The sequence below is a fragment of the Notothenia rossii genome (assembly GCF_949606895.1).
Source record: "Notothenia rossii genome assembly, chromosome: 4".
In the NCBI taxonomy this organism is placed as follows: Eukaryota; Metazoa; Chordata; class Actinopteri; order Perciformes; family Nototheniidae; genus Notothenia; species Notothenia rossii.
This window is the reverse complement of record NC_136902.1, coordinates 78,681,366-78,706,140: the sequence shown is the minus strand read 5'-3', so window position 1 is coordinate 78,706,140 and position 24,775 is coordinate 78,681,366. Positions and strand designations below refer to the sequence as shown.

The window sequence follows — 24,775 nt, the reverse complement described above, 5'->3', positions numbered from 1 at the left end:
AAAGGTGTACAGGATCACAGACGATTATTCTCAGGCACACAAACATTGGCAGGCCTTCTCAATCCTTGGACAAGTACTACTTTACTGTCTGCAGAAAACTCCATTACCCATGCTGAGTTCAGCAGAGTTTCCATCAAGATCTAATGTCCTTCCTTAGTAATTAGATTGTAACATAGTTATTACAGAGCACAGCACCACAAAGAAGTGCTTTATTTGGGACCATGAAAAACATATTTTCATCAGACTGAGAGTTGTGTTACAGATAAATATCATCAAAACAAATTAATAAACTGTAACAGAATGCCATGTGATATTACTGTGAAGATGCAGTGAGTGCAGAGAGGGCATTAAAAGAGTATAAAGATGCGTGTAGACTGTACCTGTCAGTGAAGCTGGACTGTGTGTCACTCATTGGGCTTCCGGTTCTAGATTTGCAGCAAATTATATCCGATTAACATTTTCCAGAGTGTGATGGGGCGATTTCCTGGAGCGTCCTTCTCTTGCATTCGTGTGAAGTAGGCAAGGGTTTTCAGAATGGTGTTGATAATAGATTACTTGTAGGACACTGTTGGCTGTTTGCTAGGCACGTCCAAACACTTGAGAAAACACAAATACTACCTAAACGTTATTTGTTAGCTAATGCCCGTTGCCAAAAAACTGAATAGCGAGGAATTACAGTGCAGACCTTAAAAGATTAATCGGGGCCTCTGTCGTATTTGATGTGCAGTCGGATGGTATCCTTCCTCGGATAAAAACAATATTTTGGCCACAAGAATGAATATACTGCCTCAGTTGGCACAAGTTGTGGTGCATGTATAAACTCCTTGTATGAATAATTTGCATTCACATCCCAGTGTTCCGTCGATACGAAATGTGTAAACAATATGTATTCCAATATATCAGACCCCTTGGCCCTGCGGTGTAGTCCGTCTGCCACCACCCCAGTTCGGCTGAAGATTGGTTCCTAAATTATCTTTGAAGATGATGGAAATTCCTCCAGTCCCATTTGGTATTCCCTGCTCCAAGAAATGCCTGTCTGTGGCTGTGGGGAAGACTCTTCCGTGACCATGAGAATAGCTCAATACCGAGTTTAAACGACCCGTGTTACAAATTAGCAACAACTGCAGCTAATGTTACATCGGTGTTAAACGTTAGATTCAAAAATAAAATGTGTAGGATGGTATATAGAACAAAAAACAGGATGTCTTTTTAAGAAAACTATTTCTCACTGAAAGCTGGCTGGCGTTGAATCTCGCCAGCTACCAGCTAACAAAACAGATGAGCTCTTTCAGCAAAAAAAACTTTGCCTCGTACGCTCTTGTTTCGAGTGCAAACTAAGCAAACTCCCGTTCACAACAATGAGCCGGCTAACGACAGAAAACTATATATAAACAGCACGGCATGAATATTTACTGGTTGCGAAATGTCTCTGTATTGTGTCCTTCAAAAAGTCCCCTTGAGCAAAGAAAGTCCCGTGAAGTCGGTTAGCACAACGCAGCGGTCCTTGACTCCATGTTTCCAGAATTCAGTCGTTTCTCGGCAGAATTCCCGTGGATGGAAGCAGGCTAGCTATGTGGCCAGCTAACGGGACATAAAGTCAAACCAGTCCTTCGTAAACAACGACAAAAACCCACCGAGGCGGTTAAAACTTTCAGCGAACATTAAACGCTGATTTTTCCAACGCAAGGGGTTATTTGTAAAAGATAATAACTTTTGCAAAGGTACCAAAAATCCCACTTTCTGCCGCTAGCAACGCCCTAGCCAGCTAGCTGTCGGAGTCCAGTAGCGCTTCACTAACCACTTCCGCCGGGAGATTGGAAAACTCATTTTGTTTCAGCATAATGTTGGGGAAGACTGCTGAAAGACAACACGAACATAACACAACACAACACTAACTATGATGCCACTACTTCTACCGTTATAACTACACTTGGTAGTAGTAATAGTATTATAGTATTCATTTATTTGTATTTGATTTGTATAGTAGTGAATATTAGATTATGGGAAGAAGAAGAAGAAGAAGAAGAAGAAGAAGAAGAAGAAGAAGAAGAAGAAGAAGAAGAAGAAGAACAACAACAACAACAACAACAACAACAACTGTAGCCTATGTGACCTTCTTTGGAACTGTAACACCAAGTCGATGAAAAAAAACACAATTAGCAAAAAATAACAATTGCATAATTCTCAGTTTTTTTATTATAGAGAAATATTGATTATCTTATAGATCAATAATTACTGACTAGTTATGCCATTTGTATGTAATATTCGTTACAACTGTGTGTTTGTATTAAACACTGCACCTTAATTGTATATGCTCCAAAATATGCACCTTATCTAAATAAATGTATTCATATTTATAAATCATGTATTTACATTACTACAACACTATTTATGTAAATGTAATGTAACCTCATGCACTTTACTACTCTTTGCACTTTCTGGTTGGATGCAAACTGCATTTCGTTTTACTCTGTGCAAGGACAATAGAGTTGAACAAATCCAAATATACAGTATATAGCTATCCATTAAACTGGTACATTTGTTAAATATAAAAAACACTCAGCATCTCTCTGAGGGAGAGGGAAATAGATTATATTTATATTAGTCAATACATTGATAAGTTGATAGACACACAATAAATCAGCTAATAGTTTACAGTCCCGGTTGTCTTTTTTTTTTTTTTTTTGCTTTTCCATGGCAACAAAAAAGAAGAAGATACTTTTTCCTTTGGTGGTTGATTCTCTTGATGATTATATGTGTTGTATTTTTTCAAGGTTTTCATGACTCTCTGTCTGTATGTGGTTGTTGTGGGACAGGGAGAACAGTCATTATGTTCATTATTTACAGCTTACAGCCCAGTCCTTTGTCCATCATCAACAAGAAGGCACTGCTATTCTGATGAAAGTGTCTTCATTCATCCAGAAAGAAAGCTTGTCAACTGACAAACTACAGCAGAACATTTCAAGACCAAGATCCATATTCATTGCAATCAATATTAGTTGATGTAATTTGCATTCATACAATTGTTTAACTTACTTTAAATGTGCATCTTTGTTATTTTACTCAAGCTGAGAAAAAGTGCATTTAAGAACACCATGTTGTCAATGTTATAATGAAGGATGTGGTTATTGTGGGTTTTCCAAATAAATTGTATGCACTACCACAATGAAACTGTCAAAATCCTCTTTACCTTTAAACAGCCGCTGTGGTGAGTGAAACATGTGCAGTTGTAGGCTACTTCTCTACCTTCTCTTGATCTGTTATTTGTTTCGTGTGACCCATTGAAATACACGAGCTAGTGCACTGGTTACAAATATATTCAATTTGTTTTGCAATTGTTTTTATTATTATTGTTTCTGGCAACTGACACTTTACCGTATCATTTTACAATAAGCACTTCACTGTGTATTATAAAGTATCATACACCGTATTTTATTTTGCTTTAGGCTTGATATATTTAATATACAGAGATTTAAAACAGTTGAATTTATGCAAAAAATGTAAACTAGAAAATGATGACAAAGTAGTATTTGACACGTTTCTCCTGAATGTCAGAACGACTGATCATCATGTCTCCTGATCATCATTCTTCATATACCATTGATCTGACACCACCATGTGGACAGTTCAGGTAACTGCAGTCTCAGTCCAAAAATAAATTTAAGTACCTGTGGCACAAATGCAGCTGGTCCTTCAATTATAGTTGAAATGTTTTTGTTTACATTTTATTTCAAGGCATACAAACAGTCTGTCACATTTGTATATCCAACTTCACAAAGGGATTACAAAGGCAAATCATTTAACCCCAAACTCAAAATGGTCCTTCATTACTGCTATGTAGATTTTGGAGGGTTAAACGTACAGCATAGAACAAAAAGTAACACATATTTAGAAAAGTATAGATAACTAAGGCACACACCAGTTAGATTTTTAGTTTCTTTGATAGAATGGTGATGTTCACATGATTCTGCCACAAAAACAGCTAATCAATAACACATAAAGAGAAAAAATAAATAAATGGCAAGCCTTTTAGCACACTAATGCAGAAATCCATATGCACTGATAATAATGATGATAATCATATACAAATATGGTCATAATAATAAGAAAACAGATCCAAGCTCAAAGATAAATCCTGGTAGTTCGGTAGCTTTATCGGCATGGAGCTAATTCAGTCATGGAGTAAGATAAATCGTATCCCATAATGCACTTGTGTGTTCTTTCTGGACAATATAATATCACAATCACTATTGAGATGAAATTTTTTCTGATAACTACCATCACAGTATAGAAATCATCATATCACATTAAATAAACATTAAATACTTAAACTCATAACTCTCCAAACAGGTAGTAGGTAAAATAAATACTTTTTGATGTGTTAAGAGTGAGTCGAACAGAACTTTGCAAAGAAATAACCTGATATGAGCAATTCATCTCGATATGATTTTGCACGCTGTACAGATAGCTAACTATACATTTAATTGAATTGTCTTGTCTAACAAGATCTCTGTGAGACTGAAATGTGACTCTACTAAATGAAATTAGCTGAGAGCTATCAGAACAGACAATGTATCCTTTGTAATCACACCTCTCAAATAACGACCAAACATTTCCACATATTCAAAGTCAACATAAATATCCAAATGGACTGCAAAACAATAGCATTACCAGCGCAGAGTTCTATTTATGAGAAGTGTCTCTTGATTTATCCGTGGAAAGTTAAATGAATGTTTCAGGGGCAGGATCTTGAACCAAGATTTTAGAAAGCAGGAAAAGGGTAAAGTTGTTGCTATAAACTAAGTAATCAAACATATCACAAACATTTCTCTGGAATCCATCCCACTCTTCATCTCCCTGAGTACACCTTTCACATCTGCTCGCAGTTTCCCGTATGCCAAAAAACCTATTGAAATTATGAAAAAGGTTTCACAAAGAGAAAAGGCATAACATGTAAACTGTCTCTTTCCTAACATTGAGCTTTCCTTTGCAAGCAATTCCACAACATGTTACTAGGGCACAGTTCATTGCAACTGAAAGCAACATCTGTTCATGTGTTTGCAGAAAGTGCTTTAGTTTTCAGTGTCTTAATCTACATCCGTGTTGTTTCTTAACTGCACATTTTACACAACAATCAAATATGTGTTCGGCTGAATTAGCTGGATAAAAGTCCAGAAAATGTTAGACCTCACAGAAAGATGTCAAAGGAGGGTTCTCGATTTGAATTATCCATTTTGAAACGTCAGTTTTGAAAAGTAGATTTTCTTTGTAATTTCCCTTGGTAATGGTAACAAAAAACAGACTGACTTTGGAAAGCCAATCAGTCATTCTTCCCTTCATGACCATTAGCTGCCACTGTTTCTTGTTGGTCTCGCCTCTGTTTTCGCCAGCTCTTGCTCTTCTTTATGCAAAATCGAACAATGTCCACCATGAACACCCAGGACAGAGCATACATAGCCACTCCCCCACACTTGATAAAGAATCTTGGGTTGGGTGAGATCAGCTCACAGTACAGCATTGTGCCTCCCACGAACACTCGCATCAACACAAACAGCAGCACGAACAGGACGTCCACAATGTCCCCCAGCCGTGTCCCGTAATGTCCTGTCTGTTTGATGAACCAGCGTGCCTGCAGGAGGGGGTTGGTGATTTCACTGCCAAAGAGCACCGCGCAGGCTTCGATGCCAGACTCCCCCAACCACAGGGTCAACAGGATTCCCAGGATGCTCATGGTGTGGTGGGCCAACATAACGGGGCCCTCTGTGCGGAAGTACACACACCAGGCCATGTCGAAAATAAAGTAGCCGAGGCTCACCAACATGGCACTTATTTGCAGAGGACTGTTCTTAGTACCTAGCAACAGAAAAATGGTTTTTAGTTAGCAATGAATTTTAAATACCAGTCATAGAATACAGAAGTAATAACTGAGACAGGAGCACATCATTATCAATATCAACATGTAGCATCAAAACTTTTGATAATATACTTCTTAAAATACCTCAAAAAGACAGGAGAGGTGCAATTATTTGATCATTGCTGAATGGTTTATTCCCACTTTGAATGTGTTTTCCTTTTGGTAGTTTAAATAAAAGTCTGCATGATAATAGCCGTTTAAAAAAACAAAAATGTTCGACAACATGCTTAGCATTATAGAGATGAAACAATTAGGCAATCAATACATAACTGTATATGCAACCATTTAGTTTTCAAGCAAAAGGGTTGATCATTTGAATCCTAAGTAGTAGGTGTCCTACCTGGATTAGTGAAAGGCCAGGGTCCATCGACATAGCCTATGTATCCTGTGATGCAGACTGCCAGGATGCCATGTACCAGGGTGACGAGGCGACAGTTCCACTCGTAGCTCCTGGACCCGTTGAAGTTGCACAAGATAAAGTAGAGAGAGACCCAACAAGACAGGCACAGGAGCGTACCAACCACAACCAGTGACATCTTCTCCACTACAGAAAAAACAAACACGTTTCAAAACACTAAACCCACTTGCAGTTTCTCCTGCCTCTCAGCCGTCATCAAGCCAGTTTTGTATCAGAAAGAGAAAAAAGCAAACAGGCACATCTTGTGCACTTATATCGCTTACAGTAGAAAGAGACAGCATTACCGTCCAGAGACTTGGACTGTGCAATCCTTTGTCAAGGACCAACAATTAGCCTTTGCTTGAACTATAATAGCACCACAGTTGGATGGCATTGGGTCCAGTGGGGTGAGGGGGACGTCTCTTCTTCTGCTGTGACGTTTGTACTAGGAGGTGAGCCCATTCACAGAGTCAGGCCCACCCTAACTGGGGTGGAACAACACTTGAATCTCAAAGACTAAACAAAGTATTTTTTTTAATTAGACAAGAGGTTACTGGGTAATGGGCCTCAGACAATCTCATGAGAGAAAGACTGTTTTTTCTGTTTTTTATAAAAATGATGTGCAATAATAATAGTAAAATGTATTGTTGTTGTCTGACTTGAAGTGACACAGGTTTGCTATAGGTATAGGCATGGGGAGGCAAAGATCTACTATTATATGCATTGGGACAACTCCATTTCTCTGTTTTCTTTACAAAGCAGCAATGGAAAATGGGTTGGCAACTAATATGGAATTTTTTAATATGGCCCTTTAGGTCTAGTCATCAGTCGTCTTCTCTCACTAACCTGTCTGATGCAGGCAAATGGCCTTGGAGCTTTAAACATTTGTTCCCTACAGCTGTGTGGTGGTATGACCCTGATAGTTGATTGGGTTTGCCCAAAACATTCATAAAACATCTCTTTAACAGGACAAAGCTGGAGCAGTGTCAGAGAGCAGTAAGGACACCCCGGGAGTCCATATTAACAGGTGATCAGGTGGATAGCTTCCTCGAGCCAACCACTCCCTGCTAGGAGCAGAGCTTGCTTTGACTCATTTTCAAATGTAAATGATTCGCTTAGGCATATTTAAATATTGAGTGAGCGAGCGAGAGAACTGGTTTGGCAGGGGTTGTGTCACTGCTGTGTCTCAGCAAATGTCAAATTATTTGCTAGATAATTGTGAAAAATGCCTATTAAAGCCCAATGTGATTATCTCCTAAACAATCTACAGGTAACACACTTGTCCCAACACAACACATATAAACAAAGATGAAAACTAAAATATAAGTGCAATACAAATAAAAGATTGTCTGGACCATAACAAATAAAGATAAAAATACATCCATAAACAAAAAAACGAGGTAAACATACAATTCAAGTAAAACACCAGGATGGTGAATAACATTATCTCCGATTTTCTAGCATTGCATTCCATTGCATTTTCCAGAGGTGGAAAAAGTACTCAGATCTTTAAGTAAAAGTACCAGAGTGTAGGAATACTGTTACTGTACACAATTATTAGCGTAAACATACTTAAAGTACCAAAAGTAACAGCACTCATTATGCAGATTGGTCCATTTCAGAACTATATATCATATCTTTTTATAATAAATATTGATGCATTAAAGTGTAATCAAAGCTGTTAAAGTTGCAGCTAATTGTAATTACTTTGTATACTGCAGGGTAGCTTGTGAATTTACTCCAGGGTTAAATAAAGTCTTATTTAAGAGTTATATTTTACATCATTAATCCAAATATGCAAAGTAACTAAAAGGTATTAAATACATACCTCGGAATTGTAGTTATGTAGAAGTACAAGTAGCTAAAGATTGTACAAATAAATAAAAAGTACAATACTTCAGTAACTCTACCTAGTTACTTGTTTCACCAACGCCACTGTAGATAAACAATATACACTGTAGCCATCATTTAGTAATCCAATATCGATCTCTTTTATATCGTTTGTAACTTCTGTTTTGTATGGTATGCTGCCGTTTTAGCAAGGACACTCGTGATAAACACATTTTATACATGAAGTTATAAATACACAGTTGAAATGCTAGGACTGTCAAATACTGTTTTTAGAGCTTATCCCTGGATGTAAGATGATGCTCTCACACCGGCTAACTACCCAGTAAAGTAGCGAGCTAACGACGGCTAACAAAGCGTTTTCTATGGGACTGTTTGACGTTAACACACGCAGTGAAATAGCATTACCTTGATGGAGCACATGTGGCCGTGTCTTCGTTTACATCCTGCGTGTTTTTTGTCCTGTGGAGTGGAGATATGTTTCTGAAGGAGACTGTCAAAGGGTTGTTAGCCAACACAGTAGCTGCTATTTGTTGTCTTTAACATGAGCTCCGCCGGTGGCAACAACAGCCTCCTTCAGCATCCCTTCACTCCCCTTTCACCTCATTACTCGCTGTGCATGGAAATGTACCAACTGGTAGCATAACAGAGAATTGAGCCTTGGTTGTATAATCCCATACTAAACCGTAGTTTAGAGATTACGGCAGGCGTGGTTAATATTTACATACATTTTGTTTCCATCGTTCTGGATATCTTCCCAAAGCGATGGGAAGTGGGGCGATCAGTTTTGAGCAGTGGCGACCCCCTGCGGACAATAGTATACATTACACCTGTTCTCCTCCGAATGACGACAAAATGGAAGATCTACATTATTTATTAACTCTCATTAGAACTACATGAATTATTAATATGTGTGATATTCTTACGTGTAATATGGGACTGCACACTGGTACAGACAATATTTCATCCCATTGTGAAAACTCCTACCAAAGTAAGTGTCAATGCAGTCCCACACTTTGGTGCTTGTGAGTGGGTCATTAAACAGATATTTTTCCACACCAGCACATTAACGTTTCAAATGATCATTAACATCAAACTTCCAAAGGGGCGTAAGGGTGCCCTTTATGTAATCACAACATTCCCAGTTTAAATCCAGCATTATTTCCCATCAGCCCTCTACCGTTTACTGTCCAATAAAGTCAGAAAAATGTCACCAAATAAAAACAAAAATGTGCAATTGTATAAACAGTGCAAAGTAAGACTTTATTGAAACTCAACTCTCAAATGGCACGTTACCTAAATGCTTAATTTTCTTCTTATGGCAACTTTTTTACAACATGTTTTAAAACTCTTTCATAGAAAAAATTATAAACTTAATCTACAATTACATAGCAAAGATATCAGTGGAAATGTTAAGGCACTTGATAACAGGTTAAGGCCACATATGTTTCACTCATTTGGTTCATTAGTTAGCAGGGTATACCAACACACAGAACATAAACAGTTTTTTCATATAGCGTTAAAGAATGAAATGAAGGAGGAGGTAAGAAAACCCAAAATAGTACCAACCTTTTGCTCTGGAGGACAGACAGATACAATTAAATTTGGTCCCACAAGTTAAAACGCTTTCATTGAATGGCATGAGTTATGCTTAGGGACTTGAGTTGCATAAATTATAGACATTTAACTGTTGACATGAACAAAACTGAAAACCATGAAAAGCATTTTGGCATTGGGAAACAACGAGAAATATACTGTTTTACCAGAAGGTGGCAGTATAGATGATTTAAAAGGCCACACTGCAGGTTCAGCGAATCCTTGAAAAACGCCACGGTGAAAACGTATGTTGCTAGAAAGTGAAACTTTAAACTCTTCTTTTGCTTCTTTTGTATATTCATTCACTTTGGTTTATTTGAGCTAAAGACATTATAATGTGAGTGCTCCCCCAGGTCTTGATGGAGAAGAGCTGAAGTACAACAGTCTCCAATAAAGAAGATAATAAACCTGTTTTTACATACATGAAAATGTGCAACAAAGTATTATGACATAAGGATCATACTTGAAACAACATCCCAAATCCAAGAGGTTAAACGGTTCTACAATGTGTTTGAAATAGTTATTGTTTCTAACAACCTTTTGTTTAGACATGTGACTTTTACCACTTGCTTAAGGCAAATATATATATAAAAATAGTCCTCAATAATTTCACTTTGCAACTAAAATAAATAAAGCCAGCATTGAAGAAGTATTTCCTTTGTCAGCTGGCTATTTTCACAAAGCTTCATAAAATAGATTAGTCCAAAAACATACACCTTTCCCTATAGTGTGGAAGATTATCTATATCCAGTATCTTCCTTTGATCAGAGTTGGACTGTGTTGTTCCTTTGCTGGCGTTTGACTGACCTGGCATGCACTGTCCAGCTTTGTGCATACTGGGAGGTTATTGTTGTTGGCATCTGATTTCTGCTCCAATAATTTCTCCAAAAAAAAGGCACTAAAGGGACAGCTTATTGGCAAAGTCACATTATCGTTTTACAAAAAATATGTACATTTTTCCAGAAAAGGCCAAAAGTGAGTGGTTTCTCTTAGAAACACACGTTGCATTTCTGCTTACTGTAATGGTTTTGGTCTCATTTTGAACCTGAATTCATTTATATTTCAGCTTGAACATCTGGATCCCACCACTCCCCATCTGAGACAGTTTCACTAAACATCACATAAACCGAAGTCCAGTGTTACTGTTTGCTTTGAATAGCCTGGTTGGGGAAGCATTGGCTTGGCTAGGGAAAAAAAGTATTTATCTTTTCTTAACGATCCAGAATCAAATGCTAGGTCTCCTCGTCCCATAGGCACATCTGTTTTTGGGGAACATAGTATGTGAAATGGTAGCCCTTGCTGCAGCTCTTGATGCCACACTTGTAGGTGGAGCCTTTGCCTGTGGTGTCCCGACTGCGGCAGTACTTCAGCAAACATGGGTACCACTCCAGACGCAGGCTGTATGTGCAGAGACAGGGCTGCCACAAGTCTTTAGTAGAGTGACAGGCCTGAAAGCTGGGCGCCTCTGTTGTTTGAGGCAGGACCTCGAATATGGAGCCATCCACTCCTATAACACAGACACATGAGAGGCTTTATTATCAGAGCTATGGTGTTAAAAACAAAAGCAAGCTATCACAGAGTTGTGTGAATCTTTCTCTTTCGGATTTCACTCAATTAAACGCTGTATTGAACTGAAGGGGGCAAACAAAGTGGCTCAAAGGAGGGGAGATGGTGCAGTAAAAGGGGAGCTTTGTTATGCAAAGGAGACGCTACTGAGATTCCCTTCACTGATAATGGTGCAGAGTACTTACTGAACCATGACCATCAACATTGTTTCCTCTGTAACAGTGCTGTCAGTGGACAAAAGCGCTGTCATAAGGATTCCCCTCAGCCTGGATAATTTGGACTTCATCACTATTAAGATACAAGATCCCACTGCTAAAGGGCCTTTTAAAACAAATAGTTAATGAAATGTTGTGTGAGGATTGTACAATCAGATCAGAATTCCTTTATATGTCATGCAAATCATGTCAAATATTATTTATCGGACTGTTTTGAGGGTAAAGTTAAAAGTGGGAGGTATTATCAGGAATGTCAAGAGACAGCCAAACAAAGATAGCATGAGCAGTAATAGAGCCTTATCAACAAAAAGCCAGAGATAACAACTGCAGTAGTATCACTAAAAGTAAGTGGAAAGAGGTGTTTGCCTGATAGAAATAGGAAAGATTGAGAGTGTCCGGGAGATAAAAAGTGTCATTTAAAGAGATATATAGTATGCTGTGGGGGTATAGGAGCGACAGAGAGAGATAGGAAAAGAGACAATCATTTTGCTTCTGCTACTTTTAATGATAAACAAACTGAAGAGGACACTGACCTTTATCCAGCCAGTGTTTGACATCGGACTCCCTGGTGTAAATGGCCTCCCGGGCCTCGCTGCACATATTGTGAATGTGGGAGCTGAGTTGAGAGGCCTGACTTAAATTAACCGCGGCGCTCATCGTCAGCTGCTCCAGTCCTCTCCGCTCTTCCGCCAATCTGATGGCATGAGGATTTTTCTGAACAGGCAAAAAACATTATAAATATCCACATCACATACTCCGGACATTAAATTGCTCTTTTTAAAGCAGAAATGGAAATGTTATTTATAAAACACATCAATTTAGCTTGATGCCCTGACGTAATACCTGTCTGAGACGGGCCATTGACTCGCTCGGGATGATCTCATTGCGGCTAAGGCGAGAGATGAAGCACACGGCCTGGTATTGGTTCTGTCCTCTTTCCAGCTCGCCCAGGATCAGCGCTCTGAATATCTTCACATCCTGCAAGACATAAGGGATGAGAGATGACTTGCTGAACGGATAAACAGACGATTCCCAGAAGACATTGAGAAGTGATGCATGAAACTAGGTTATAATTACTTAGTGTTTATATGTGCCAGTTCAGACAGATTACAACAAATATTCCTTCCATCCCCGTACTTAGTGTAGCACTTTTCCAGACACTCAAAGTACTTCAATATGTGAAGTTCAAAGATGTTCCAACAACTGTCTGCTAAAACTAAAGAGGGGTTTATGTTAGCTACGCCCATAGAGCTTCATCTGACAGTTTGTTGATACTTTTTATATTGTCTGTAGGCCTGTGCAACGTTGCTACAGTCAAGCTCTGGTTATTTGAACTGTCAAATTAAGGCTTAGAATCTGTTTTTAGAGAAAATGATCAGACTTTCTCACATGTTATAAAAGTCAGGAACATTTTACCACGTTGTTTTATGAGGAACTTTAGAAGTAGGAAAATACTGATAGTGGAGAGTTGCCAAAAAAAAGCTTGTTTCTGTTGGCAAGTGTGTGTGAGAGATATGGCGCAAAACCCAAGGCCATAAAGAGTTCTGTGCGGGGCATGCAATGCATGATGGGAAGCTCCGACTGTGAAGAGCAGAGTAGCAGACCTGTCCTCCCATTCATCAGACACCCCCCCTACCGGCTTCAGCTTGGAGACACACAGTTCCAAACACCCCTCCTCCGCTTTTCACACAGCCTTCTGAAGCAAACAGGCTGCAGTTTGAAGGCTTCCACTCCCTGAGCAGGAGGCACTCTGGGATAGATAAACAGCCCACAGATAACCCCATTGAGTTCTCCTTAAGCTCCTCTGTCCCACTTCCTACATGCAGAAGTGTACATACTGGCAAGACAGCAATATAACCTGCCTTAAAGTGTTTATCTCTGTAGTTCTTTAAAGACTACTTTGCATGATCACAGGTTCCTCATTCTAACACCCACTTTTTCTGGGAAAAGAGTTTCTGGCAGGCGTAATACAAGCATGGGTATGACACAAGACAATCATGCGATAGTGTTTGACCTTTGGAAAGCAAATGACTGAGTAAACATTGATTCACAGGCTTTATACGATAACAACTTCAGATGTTTGCCTCGATATCCCTGTGAGATGCTCAGTGTATTAAAGCTTAGACTACAGTTGCAATGAAATACTGTAAATGTTGCCATGCTGACATACTATGATAATAACCAAGTACACCTTTTTAAAAAATAAATAAAAAACAAAGTGATTAGAGAGAATGTCAAGACTACAGAAGGCATGATTATTACACCTCGAACACAGTGAGATGCAATGAAGGCGGAGTACAATGTCGACAGAGAGACGGCTAAGAGGGCCATTTCTCCTCAAGTGTAGGGAGAAGCAGAGGCCACAACTTCAGGACCTCCCATATTGTAGACACATGGCGCTACGCTGGGACACTGAGTGTACATGCGTTTGTGTGTAGGCATAGAGAGAGAAGACAGGGGGAAGGCATTTGTGTCAGCCACATAGATTTGCCCCAGGGCTCTCTGGGTAATTATAGAGAAACAGAGTAGCTCCACCAACTCTGCTTCTTTGAATGTTACTCAATGGAAAAGTGTAGGCGCTAAGATCTCCTCCTCCTCTGTTGTCATTATGTGTCCATATTAATGATTGTCTTTCTTTACTGCCCTGTTCTAGGATTTTGGCCAAAAAGGGCAAAGGGAGAGCAAAAGTGCTTAGGCTACTATGGCAACAACGTTTTTGTAATGCAACTATCTGTAACTGAAAATATTAAGACATTTATTTTGGAAATGCACTTAGGCCTACTTGTATTTGATCACTCAAGTCTGTTAGCTTAATATAAAGCCAAAGCCAGCAGTCCACTAGCTTAGTTAGCTTAGCATAAAGAACGCTAACAACAAGCTAGCCCTGCTCTGTCCAAAATGAACTACATCTGCCTACGATTGCCTCTAAGCTCACACATTGGGATATCATATCTTGTTTGTTTGATTTCGAATTAGAAAACTCTGATTGCAAATATGACAATTTGGGGTTTCAATCTTCCCATATATCACTTTGGATACTCAAACTACTCATTTAATTATACGGGTAGTACTGAATAAAAGTCTAAATATAATATTTGTCTCTAGCCATTTGCAATGTAGTGTAACCGTAGACTTTAAATGGTGATAACAAACCAGTGTTGATATCTTAGCGGTTTAGGTGCTGCCGAGATAATAATCAGCATGGCTTCTAAAAGCAAAAAGAGTAATAACAATGACATCATCTCCACATCTCCATCCAGACAGAAGCTGCTGGATTCAACTGTTTGTTTGGACAAGACTGGCCTCACTTCTGCCTGCCTGAAACCAGCACTGGCACATGCACACACTGACTCACTTGTGTAGACAGATTTAAAAGAAAACGCAGCAAGAGTGATTTGTGATTAAAAAAAAGGGTTCTAACCAGTTGTGATGTGATGGCAGGAAGCATTTTAACACCAAGAAATAATGAGTATGGAACTGACAACAGGTGGCTCTTTAAAAATCTGCCAAGTAAGTCAGGGAATAATGCAAACTGCTGATGGGGGAATATACTGGTACCGTTTGACTGACAGAAGATATGACACATATGAGAGGCAAGTGTGAAGCTCCTGTGGGATATCAGTAGGGGTAACATATGGTATCCAGAGCCTGCTTCATCTCTAGTATGGGTATACATAAAGAATCTATCAAATGTTGCTCAAAAGTCTCATATTACAAAACATCTGACGATAAAATGTTGGTGACACGTCTGAATAGGAAAATACACGTTGGCCTGCTAGTGCTCTAAAATGAGTAAGGCCACTAAAATGTAACTACTCCTTTAAGAAGTGAAGCCTATACCAGGCCAACATAAAATGTAAGGTTTGCAGACCAACATTTAGAGAAAATCACAAGGTGCGGACACTAAGAAGTAAAAGGCGTGACATTTCCCCATCCTGAAAAACGCGGGTAATGCCATAATAAAAAAGGACAGCAAAGCCTTGAGTTTTCTACCAACCAAAGCAGTGTAAATGTCAGAATGGCTATAAATAATCCACACAAGTACAGATTCCTAAGCATTGCTCCTTGACACCCGGGACTTAGTCCATTTGCAGACAAACTACCACTGGCTGTAAGCCAAACACAAGTCTGTATTCATGCAAGCTTACTAGTGGGTCATACTAAGACCTGTTAAAACAGGAGAGAGGTGGGGAGCTGTTTCATTGGTGATTACCTTTGGTAGGCAAGGTTATTTAAGAGGTGCACAAAAGCCTATTCAGACACTGAAAGGATGCCATTTACAGTGAACATTCTCAGTCACTGTAGCAGTAACCCAGCAAGCCTAAAACATTCTCTTCACAGAGGACAAACCTGGTTAACTTGCTGTGAAAATTAGAGCTTTGTAAAGCCTTAAACAGAAAACAATTAAGTTATTTTTTCTATGTATGCCCTGTAGCTAAGAGCAGTTTATCCCAGTAAAAGGACTACTGCAAGACATGTAAATCTCACTTTGAGAGTAAACCAACTGTGCCAATTTACACTTGCATGCACGGATGGACATTCAAGCACACACACTCACACAAACAAACATTAGTGCCAGTAGCTATTCCCCTGTGCAGAAGGCCCTTCCTGTTTTCCAATCCCCTCTAAGACCCTGTCTGTTGATAAGGCTGATGGCTGGCTGGGGTGAACTGTTGGTCAGCCACGCTCTGATGAGTCATTTGGGATCACTGTGGGTATATGTCTGGCTATTTGACTTGGTCTTGTTCCAAGCAAAATATAAGAGCAGACAGCAAAAACCTCACATTTAAAAAAAGATTGGTTAAAACTAGATTTGTCTTTTATGACTTTTTCTTAGTCAACAGCTACAAACCTTGCAGAATAAATCTAGAATGTTAATATTAAAGCTTACTGTTTCAGCATGAACCTGGCTTCCAGTATTCCCTATGGTCCATATTTGTAGAGACACAAGTGTTGAAATGTTGTGTTTACTTTTAGGAACCATAACCTGCCTAAATGGCTCTAACTCTTCTTTAAAAACAACTTACGGATTTACCATTTAAGGTGATGGGGAGGATATTTTTCTTTGTGCATGAGGGGAGGCCTGTCACACAGGTGTAGGCAGGGATTAAAGCTCATGTTTGGAGACACAGGGAGAGCGGGTGAGACGGACTCACACAGACAAAAAGGAGTTGAGAAAAGCCGCTGAAGTAAGAAATGCTTGAGTTGAAGCTAATTACATAGGCTCCAAAGGCAGGAATGTGGAGTCACATTTGGGGCTGGTCACACCTGGCTGACCAAAAAGCAAACCAATTAGAAAACAGTGTCAGTGAATGGACCATATAAACACTGGAGGCCACGTAAAGAAAGGTGTTCCCCTTGGTCATCCTGACAGCAATGGAAGGTAACTTACTACAGCAAGAAAAACTCCAACAGCCTCTAATCTGTAAAAGTCTACAAACCTGTGCAAAATGTAGTATACAGAGCGAACTATTAATTCACACAGAATCTGGGTACAATTATCCAGACAAACTGTTTATGGAGACTGTGCATTCAGGAAACGCGAGGGACACAAACAGTGAGTGCTAACATGGAAGGAAATGAGGCAGATAGATAAGGCATAAACAATAGAGAGGACTGCAGCTCTATTCAGCATCGAACCATTGTCCCACAGCTTGCATATCCTGTTGCAGGGGACACATCAGCTATGTAATGAGAAGCCTCATTAGTTGTATAAGGCAAATATTCAATTAATTTGGTATTTTTTAAAGTTTATGCTAGTATGCTTAAACAAACCCAACAAAACCCCAATTAAAAATGTTATTCTTACATTTAAATTGTCGAAAAAACCAGCGGGTCGTTTTGTAGACACTGTGACCTTTTTTTCTTACATGAAAACAAAGCACCCTGATGCTGATTGCTATACTATCCATAAAAATCCTTTGATCCCTTTATTTTCTAACGTGTTTGGCTCTTTTTCATAACTATAACAATAGAAACTGTGTATTATGACTGGAAAAGTAACACAAGAGCAGTTTATATTACAAGAAAAGGGATGATGTAACACCTATGAGTAAGACCATCCCAGGTGTAGACCCTTAAACATTGAGCACCAGAATAGACTGACACAAGGGTTGCATAGTGAAGTCAAACAATAAATCAGTCTAAAACTCACGAGGCCAAGACAGCCAAAAGGTCGCAGCCATGGATTTGACAAAAGGACATTTCAGGACACTGGAAACAGAACAGAAGGGTTGGCAGGGGAAACCCTTTGTTGGCTTTTTCGTTGCCAACTGCAATCTTAAAACCTCTGAGGTAGCTTGAAATGATCTCAACTATGCACAGTGCAGGCCACAACTACCGACTCATTGCTGTTGCCAAAGCACCATGCAGTCCACTGTCCTTCTTGAAAAATAAAAAAAGAGGTCGATGCTACGTCCTCCATCTCTGCTTCTCTGTGGGAATTGGACGTTTTTTTCTTTATCAGCAGCATTTCAGACAAACATCTGGCCTGCTGGCGGGAGGAGGATAAAGGATAAAGACATCAACAGTGGCAGAGGGGCCAAGAGAGGCCAAAGGGGGCTCATGCGGGGCCTTGAAGGGCCATTGCCAGGCTACAGAAGAAGCCATTTTCCTGGGATTCAGAGTCAACAGGGAACCAAGGTGGCTAGGAGAAATAAGTTTTTTTTAAAATTATTATTATTATTATTTTAAATGGTCCACTTAAAGAAACAGAAATGGTATAAAAAGCTAATAAAAAAACCTTTATGTACTCAAATTTCAAGTAACATGTCAAGAAAATAAAATTAACAAACAGTGCAATTTTTGAGTTACACAATATTCCACAATAAAAAGAGCTGTTGCTTGTAAAAGGAAATGTATTAGGAGTTTTGGGCTTCTATGGTACATTGAGAGTCGAAGACAAACGTAATATCTGAGCATTAATTGGAATAAAACTGATCTATTTTGAGTTGAGTAGCATTTTCTCACCAAGATGAGAACAGTGCTTGTTGGTGACTCACAGTGACCTTTCACAACCTTATATGGCTGAGTGTAACATTAATGTTCTCCTATGCTGTGTCCTCAATGGTGTTTGGAGCAACAACATATCCTGAAAGAGGTGACACTTACCTGTAAAAAACACATACAAGTTACTGCAAGTGACAAAGTGGGTTGGCGTTTCAGAGTTGAGTGAGATCCAAGGTGTGGCAGCCAAAAAGAACCAAAACAAAAGTAAGGCATAATGTGGTGACTTCCCTGCACCAAATTGTAAATGATGTACAGTACTTGTCATCAGGGAATAACAACCAGCAGTTGCTTCAATTGGCGAACCCCTGCATTTCCCACACTAACAAAAATTAACAAGATGGATTGCCAGCAAGCCTCCCACACAGGAGAGTTTGGCTAATAGCTAACAAAGGCAAATAAAATGTGAACAATTTCAACATGTGGAGGCTGTGAAAGAACGGACTTCTACCAAAATGGATCACAGACACTGTACTGCATATCCCAAAGGTAGGGCACAAAGAAAGGCCAAACAACCTGCCTCCCCACCCCCAACTCTACTCCTGTGTTTGGCATAGCGCACGAGGGTGTGTGAAGAACCTCTAGTTCATTCTTCCAGTTGGGCGTATCCATAAAGCCTCTGTTCTTTGAAGACAATCAGAATATAATATACACAAGAGCAAACTGACCTGAGGCCCCTGGTTGAAACACAGCCTTGATTGTAAGGCTGAAATTAAGTGAGAATCAGGAAACTGCTGGCAAGCTTGTTTTCACCAAGGTGCCATTGTTTACAAAACCCAGACTCATTTATCATGATGGTGTGAGATAGTGAGTGTCAAGGGGCCTCCAATATGTCTTGCTCCCATGGCCCATCAGCATATAAGGGATCACTCTGATGCCATACACTGATATGGATACATTTAGAACTACAGCCATGAAAGTACTCACCAAAGAGGTTTGATGTTGCTTTATGGAAAGCAATAACAAAGCTTTCGAAAACGTTGGTCTTACTTTAAGTTGTAAAGCTTTAGTGGCTTATGCACCCCACTTACAAGACTGTTTGAAAATGAACTGAATACACTTGTGTTGATGGAAAACGTTCCAAATTCAAACAGCCTTTTCAGATTATTCTGCAAAAGATTAATTAAATATTTACAGGTTTATTTGTATTTACATTAATTAAAACAGATTTAAAATATTAAAGCTCTCCTTACAAATGTTTTATTATAGAGCCAAGGTGCATGTAACTAGATGCACAAGGATGTGCATCATTGCTTCCCAGAGACTAAACCTTTTTCAAGTCTTACTCAGCCGAGAGGCCTGTGAAGTCACTCACATTCCTGCATTGATCAAACCCACTAGTTAGACATGAAAGCAAGACACACGAGTACACGCTGATTAGACTCTCTAAAAAGTTTCTACATCTGGAAAGACCAAAAACAGCCTCTCAAAAAATGCGAGACATTTCCCTTGGATTAAACTCCAAGACAGGGTTTATGTTCAGCTCAAGGTCTGAGTTAGACCATAAATTGTAGAAGTGGTTGCTGAAAAAAAGAAATCTGTACTGAATCAGCAAACTTCAGAGGAACTGTCTATTCAAGCCTTCAACAGCACATCTGATTGTCCTCATGTTAAAAAAAAATGTATACACTGACATTGAGCATGTCATCAGGATATCACTGAACTGCAAACATCTTGCTGCAATTTAAATCATTTAAGTTGGCTGTAAAAACTTCACTGTGATACCAGATAGGGATGAAATACAGAAATCACTAACAAGTCCCTAAAGATTTAAACAAGTTTAGCAACCTACACATGCAGAATACATATAGAATGATAAACTCCTTCCCATGATGCTTTCTCTTGCAAATCAATTAGAAAATCACTGTCCTTTAGTGGTTTGAATTTAACAGACAACGTTATCTACATGTTGTAATTTCTCAACATGAAGGAGGTGGGATGAGCACAAACCGCTACACCACATCATCTTTTCCATATGTCTGCATGCCTTCAGAGCAAATGTAACCCTAGTAAAATCACAGTGCGGCTGATTCTCATTGTGATTCATTGCTTGGATAAGGTTGACTAAACCTCCTTCTCACATCCAGGAGAAAAAGTCCAGCAGTGTCTAATGACTCTAGCATTTACCATCCCATCCTATATTGATTATTCAAAAAGCAGAAAGGAGGAAGACGGCTGCTGTCTGATCATTATTTAATTAAATCCTGGATGATACAAATGACCTCATTGCATCTCAGTTTAAGAAGGTAAATAAAAAGTAACAGAAATAATTCATAAACCTGTACAGTAACTATCCGCCATTGACTGTAAAGTTCATTATGAATCTCCAGTGTTTAACATCCCTGTTAAAATGCTCTTCTTGCCATATGTGCTCATCTGGACTATATATTCATGGCAGCTGGAAGTGACAGCTCATCCAACTTTCCATAAATCTTGGAGATACTGCACAAGAGCTGAATGAAAACCATATGAATACGAATTTGAGGAGAGAGCAGGAAGAAGTGAGCAAGAGACAGAGAGGGGAACAGGGGGACCAAGAGACAGAAAGAGAGAGAGAGAGGGGGGGGGGGGCGGCCAACCTACAACTGGAACAGATAAATCAGACAGCGGAAAAGTAAAGTGATCTAAGAGGTTTAATACAATAAACAAAACCACATGTGCAGATGTATGTGGGACTGTGTGTGTGCATGCGTGAAGGGACTCAGCATCACAGGGTGCCTCCACCACCGAGAAAACGCTCTCTCCTCACAGATCAGTGTATGTCTCTTTATATTGGTGTGTCACCAATGATTGGGGGCGACGGCCTCTTCTCTTTCAACTCTAAATTAGCTGTTTTGGTTAGTGAACCAGACTTGCAGATCAAAAAGGTCAGACATGCCCATTTAATCCTGGTAAATCTCCCCCTTCACATCTCGCCAGCCTGTCAGCTTCTGTGTGACAGCAACCATCACAGACACATGCCTTTGCTCTGTGCGCCTCCGTGAATCTTCCCCACCCTCGCTCACAGCAGTTGTAGTTTTTCTTTCAGGACTGACATTTATGTGTCCCAGAGTAGTCATTGTCAACACAGTGAAACAGTGTCATCTTTCCAAAAATCGTGGATGTAGTGCTGGTCAGGGAGAGACACTTGATCTGATCGTCTACTTTTAAGAATGCTAAATACAGCCACTGATTATCAGCTCGCGGCTGGACTCGTCAGCAGCAGGGGTTTTAAGGTCACTTGGGAGTTTGGACATCTACATCTGAGGAGCAGCAGCTGTCTTGACCTCTGTGAAACTCAAGCTGAGGTGGAAAAATATGAATTTACTAAGTTCTACTTAAGTTTGTGTACAAGTGACAGTGTATGCTCCAGGCAGGTTAGGATCTCAGGATGTTTTTCTTCAAGCTTCAGATTTGGACACAAATTCTTCCCTAGAGGCAACAATTTAGCTTGACCCAAGAGGCCATTGTCGTTACCTTATTTGTCAGCCTTGATGGGATATAGATTTATTGCTGATTTCTTAGATAACCAAAATAAAGAAATCATAAGGTGTCAAGGAAAAGCTCATATACTCCTACCTATCACACTTTTTGGGGGGCTATAGACCTCACCCTTATGGACATGACTTAGGCTTGGGGAATTTGGTGATGTGAAACGTTCATACACCATTCAGATTTTCGAGTCTCAATTAGGTGAAATTGTTTCATGAATCAAATTAAAACAGTGCTTACCAAAGTGAATGACCACAAACCATTCTTGAGGTCTTGAGGAGTTCCCCAAGTCCCCAAAAAACGGGTCATGTCATCTTGGAGTTTGCCTTATTTTAAGGATGATCAAGAATGGCTCTAACAATGAACTTCCTATAAGTGACTTAGAAGTATAACTTCCCTATTTCGTTTTTTGATAGAAAATGTAAAGCACAAGAAGCACTAATGTGTCCCATACTTCATTTGGGTTAATAAGAATTGGGCTCAGTTTGAATAAGTTCTGGGTCTATCTAAAAAGGACAGTTCACCGGGGGTCTCACAACTAATATAGAACACGTCCCATCAAGGCACAACAGCGTGTATTTTGAGTTGTAAACAGGACCACCTCTCACCTGTTTGAAGTCCGCCACAAAAGTGATGAGTGCCCCGTCTCCCTGCTTGAATTCGACTGATATCAAATCTCTCTCAATGTCCGCCTCCAAAACCTCCTCGGTCACCAGCCCGTCAGCGAGTCGGACCCGGACCCTCAGCTCGGAGCACAGTCCCACCGCCACCAGCAGCACCAGGGCGCAGATCCGGGTCAGTATCCGAACTGAAGCCACAGAGACGCAACTCGCAAACATACCCAAAATGCGCAAAACTGAACACGACAGATGAAAAAACCGCGACGAAATCCAAAGATCTGCGTTCATATCCACTAACTATTTTCTTTGATTTTTATTTAAAGTCGTTTCTTTCATTTTCAAACTATAGATCGCATGTCGCACTTCCATATGGTCCGCTGTGTGCAAGTTGTTTCCAGTATCACAAGTACGCTCATGAAAATAGATAGGTTCTTAACTAAAATCTCTGCTTCTCACTTCTGGGATCCCAGGTCACTTCCATTGAAAGTGTCTCGCTCCAGCGTTGTTTATAAGATCATGCGCATTTCAGTTTGCTCTCCGTACTACAGCCGATGATCGCACACGTTGCTTCTCTTTCGGCTTTGTGTTGATATTCCCGTCACCGCTTTTTCCTACTTCTGCAATTCATGCAGTCCCGTCACTTCCTATCCGTCGGTATCCCACTGCTCGCTTGGCCTCCAAACTTTCTGTTTTGTGAGAGAGTGAGCGCAGGGATGGTAGTAAACTCTTAAAGCCATACCACCCTCTGAAAACGTTGCCCATCCCCCTAAGGCCTCATGTGATCCCCCTGCTCTCCAGCAAGCAGGCTTAACTAATAACACCCCCAACAATTATAACAAAGGTGTTGTTGGGATTTGTAAATCATAGCTCTGTGGATGTTGTTCTTGTCATGTAGGGATAAATAAAAGGCTGGGAAAACTACCTGCTGCTCATTGTAAACAAACAATAGTAACTTAAACATTTTTATACAAATATTGGGTATACAATTTTTTAAGTTCACAAACCCTTTCATATAAATATAAATAGTTCGTTTTACGGAGGAAAACTTTGATTAAACACATATTTTTTGCATATCATATATTGTGGTTATTTGCATCACATATGTGTGAATTTGAGGCGGTACTACAGTTTACCATCTTCAGGATTGATTATCTTAATTTCAATAGAATAATAACAAGTTTGAGAACAAAAGTTGAATATAAATAAAGAAATTGTCTTTGACCTCAATCTCTCTGAAAGTGTTTTTGTTTATGACTTTGGTTGCGACACCCTGTGAAATAAATCTATCAAGTAATAATTATCCCCTTTCATGACAACATAAGATTGATTCACAGGTTACAGCCTTAAGAAAGAAACAGTCAAGCCTTAATTCTCCTCAAATTTCATTCAGTTTTATGGTATCTGCAAGGGAAAGTTTAACAAACCTGAGGTGTGAGTTGGCAAACAGAGAAAAGCTGCCTATCTGAAGGTAAATCTCAGAGCCACATCAAATGGTTGATTACCAATGTGTTTGTGTTGCAAAAAGGTAAGGCGACATCCCTGCAATAAACCACCTGAACAGTTGTGTTATCTCTGACGCACTGCATTCTGGGTGGGCCGAGCCCTGGGCGGGTGACCCCAAATGTGGCAGGACTTGAGTGCTGCTCAGACCAAGAGGTGGTCGCTCCAGTGAAGGGGAAAGCAAACAGAGAGGCTGTAAAGCCGAACAAACATTGTTAGCCAGGCCTGGCAAACCAAACGGGGGCCCTGATAGACTGAAGGATGTCAGGCAAACACACCCCATTGTGATAGAGTTTAGTGTCAGGCTACATCTTAGTTAAATAATTTAAATAGCTGCTGTTTTGGGTGCTGTGATGCACGTCGTCATCCATCACTGTCATCATATTTTGTAAATGTACAATGACTTCTTTGTTATGATCATGGGGAACAAAGATTCGGAGGATTCATTTAAAAACCAAGTGTCTGCTTGATGTGCTTGCTTCACTCTGGATATTTATGCTGTATCCTCCCACACAGGAGTCCAAAGTGCAGCAGCTCTGTGAGGCAAGTGTACAGAGACTGTTTATGATTAACTAGCAATAGTGTTGTCCCACTTTAATGACGAACACAATGAGCAGTGTACAGTAAACCACGTCAGTGCATT

The 24,775-nt window shown here is 39.8% G+C and overlaps 3 protein-coding genes across 5 annotated transcripts in view; all 3 read right to left on the bottom strand.

The window, feature by feature from the left end:
* arhgef12a (Rho guanine nucleotide exchange factor (GEF) 12a) overlaps positions 1-1,812 on the bottom strand; it is a 40,683-nt gene extending 38,871 nt beyond the window's left edge. For both annotated transcript variants that reach the window (XM_079678410.1, XM_079678411.1), the window contains exon 1: positions 381-1,812. In XM_079678410.1, the coding sequence (XP_079534536.1) occupies positions 381-412 (32 nt within the window). In that variant the 5' untranslated portion in view covers positions 413-1,812. The remainder of the gene's footprint in view (positions 1-380) is intronic.
* Positions 1,813-3,355: 1,543 nt separating this feature from the next.
* On the bottom strand, positions 3,356-8,956 carry tlcd5a (TLC domain containing 5a). 2 transcript variants are annotated; one of them, XM_079674716.1, is made up of 3 exons: positions 8,568-8,956; positions 6,255-6,458; positions 3,357-5,853 (listed from the first exon to the last, which is right to left on the bottom strand). In XM_079674716.1, the coding sequence occupies exons 2-3, from the start codon at positions 6,448-6,450 to the stop codon at positions 5,321-5,323; spliced, it is 729 nt and encodes a 242-aa protein (XP_079530842.1). In that variant the 5' UTR covers positions 6,451-6,458; positions 8,568-8,956; the 3' UTR covers positions 3,357-5,320. The 2 variants fall into 2 exon arrangements, with proteins under 2 accessions (XP_079530843.1, XP_079530842.1); XM_079674717.1 differs by lacking the exon at positions 8,568-8,956 and having other exon boundaries at positions 3,356-5,853; positions 6,255-8,548.
* Positions 8,957-9,403: 447 nt separating this feature from the next.
* Positions 9,404-23,376, bottom strand: oafa (OAF homolog a). Its single transcript, XM_079674346.1, has 4 exons — positions 22,621-23,376; positions 12,380-12,514; positions 12,070-12,250; positions 9,404-11,262 (listed from the first exon to the last, which is right to left on the bottom strand). Exons 1-4 carry the CDS (start codon positions 22,918-22,920, stop codon positions 10,988-10,990), a joined length of 891 nt encoding a protein of 296 aa, XP_079530472.1. The 5' UTR covers positions 22,921-23,376; the 3' UTR covers positions 9,404-10,987.
* Between the last annotated feature and the right edge of the window lie 1,399 nt (positions 23,377-24,775).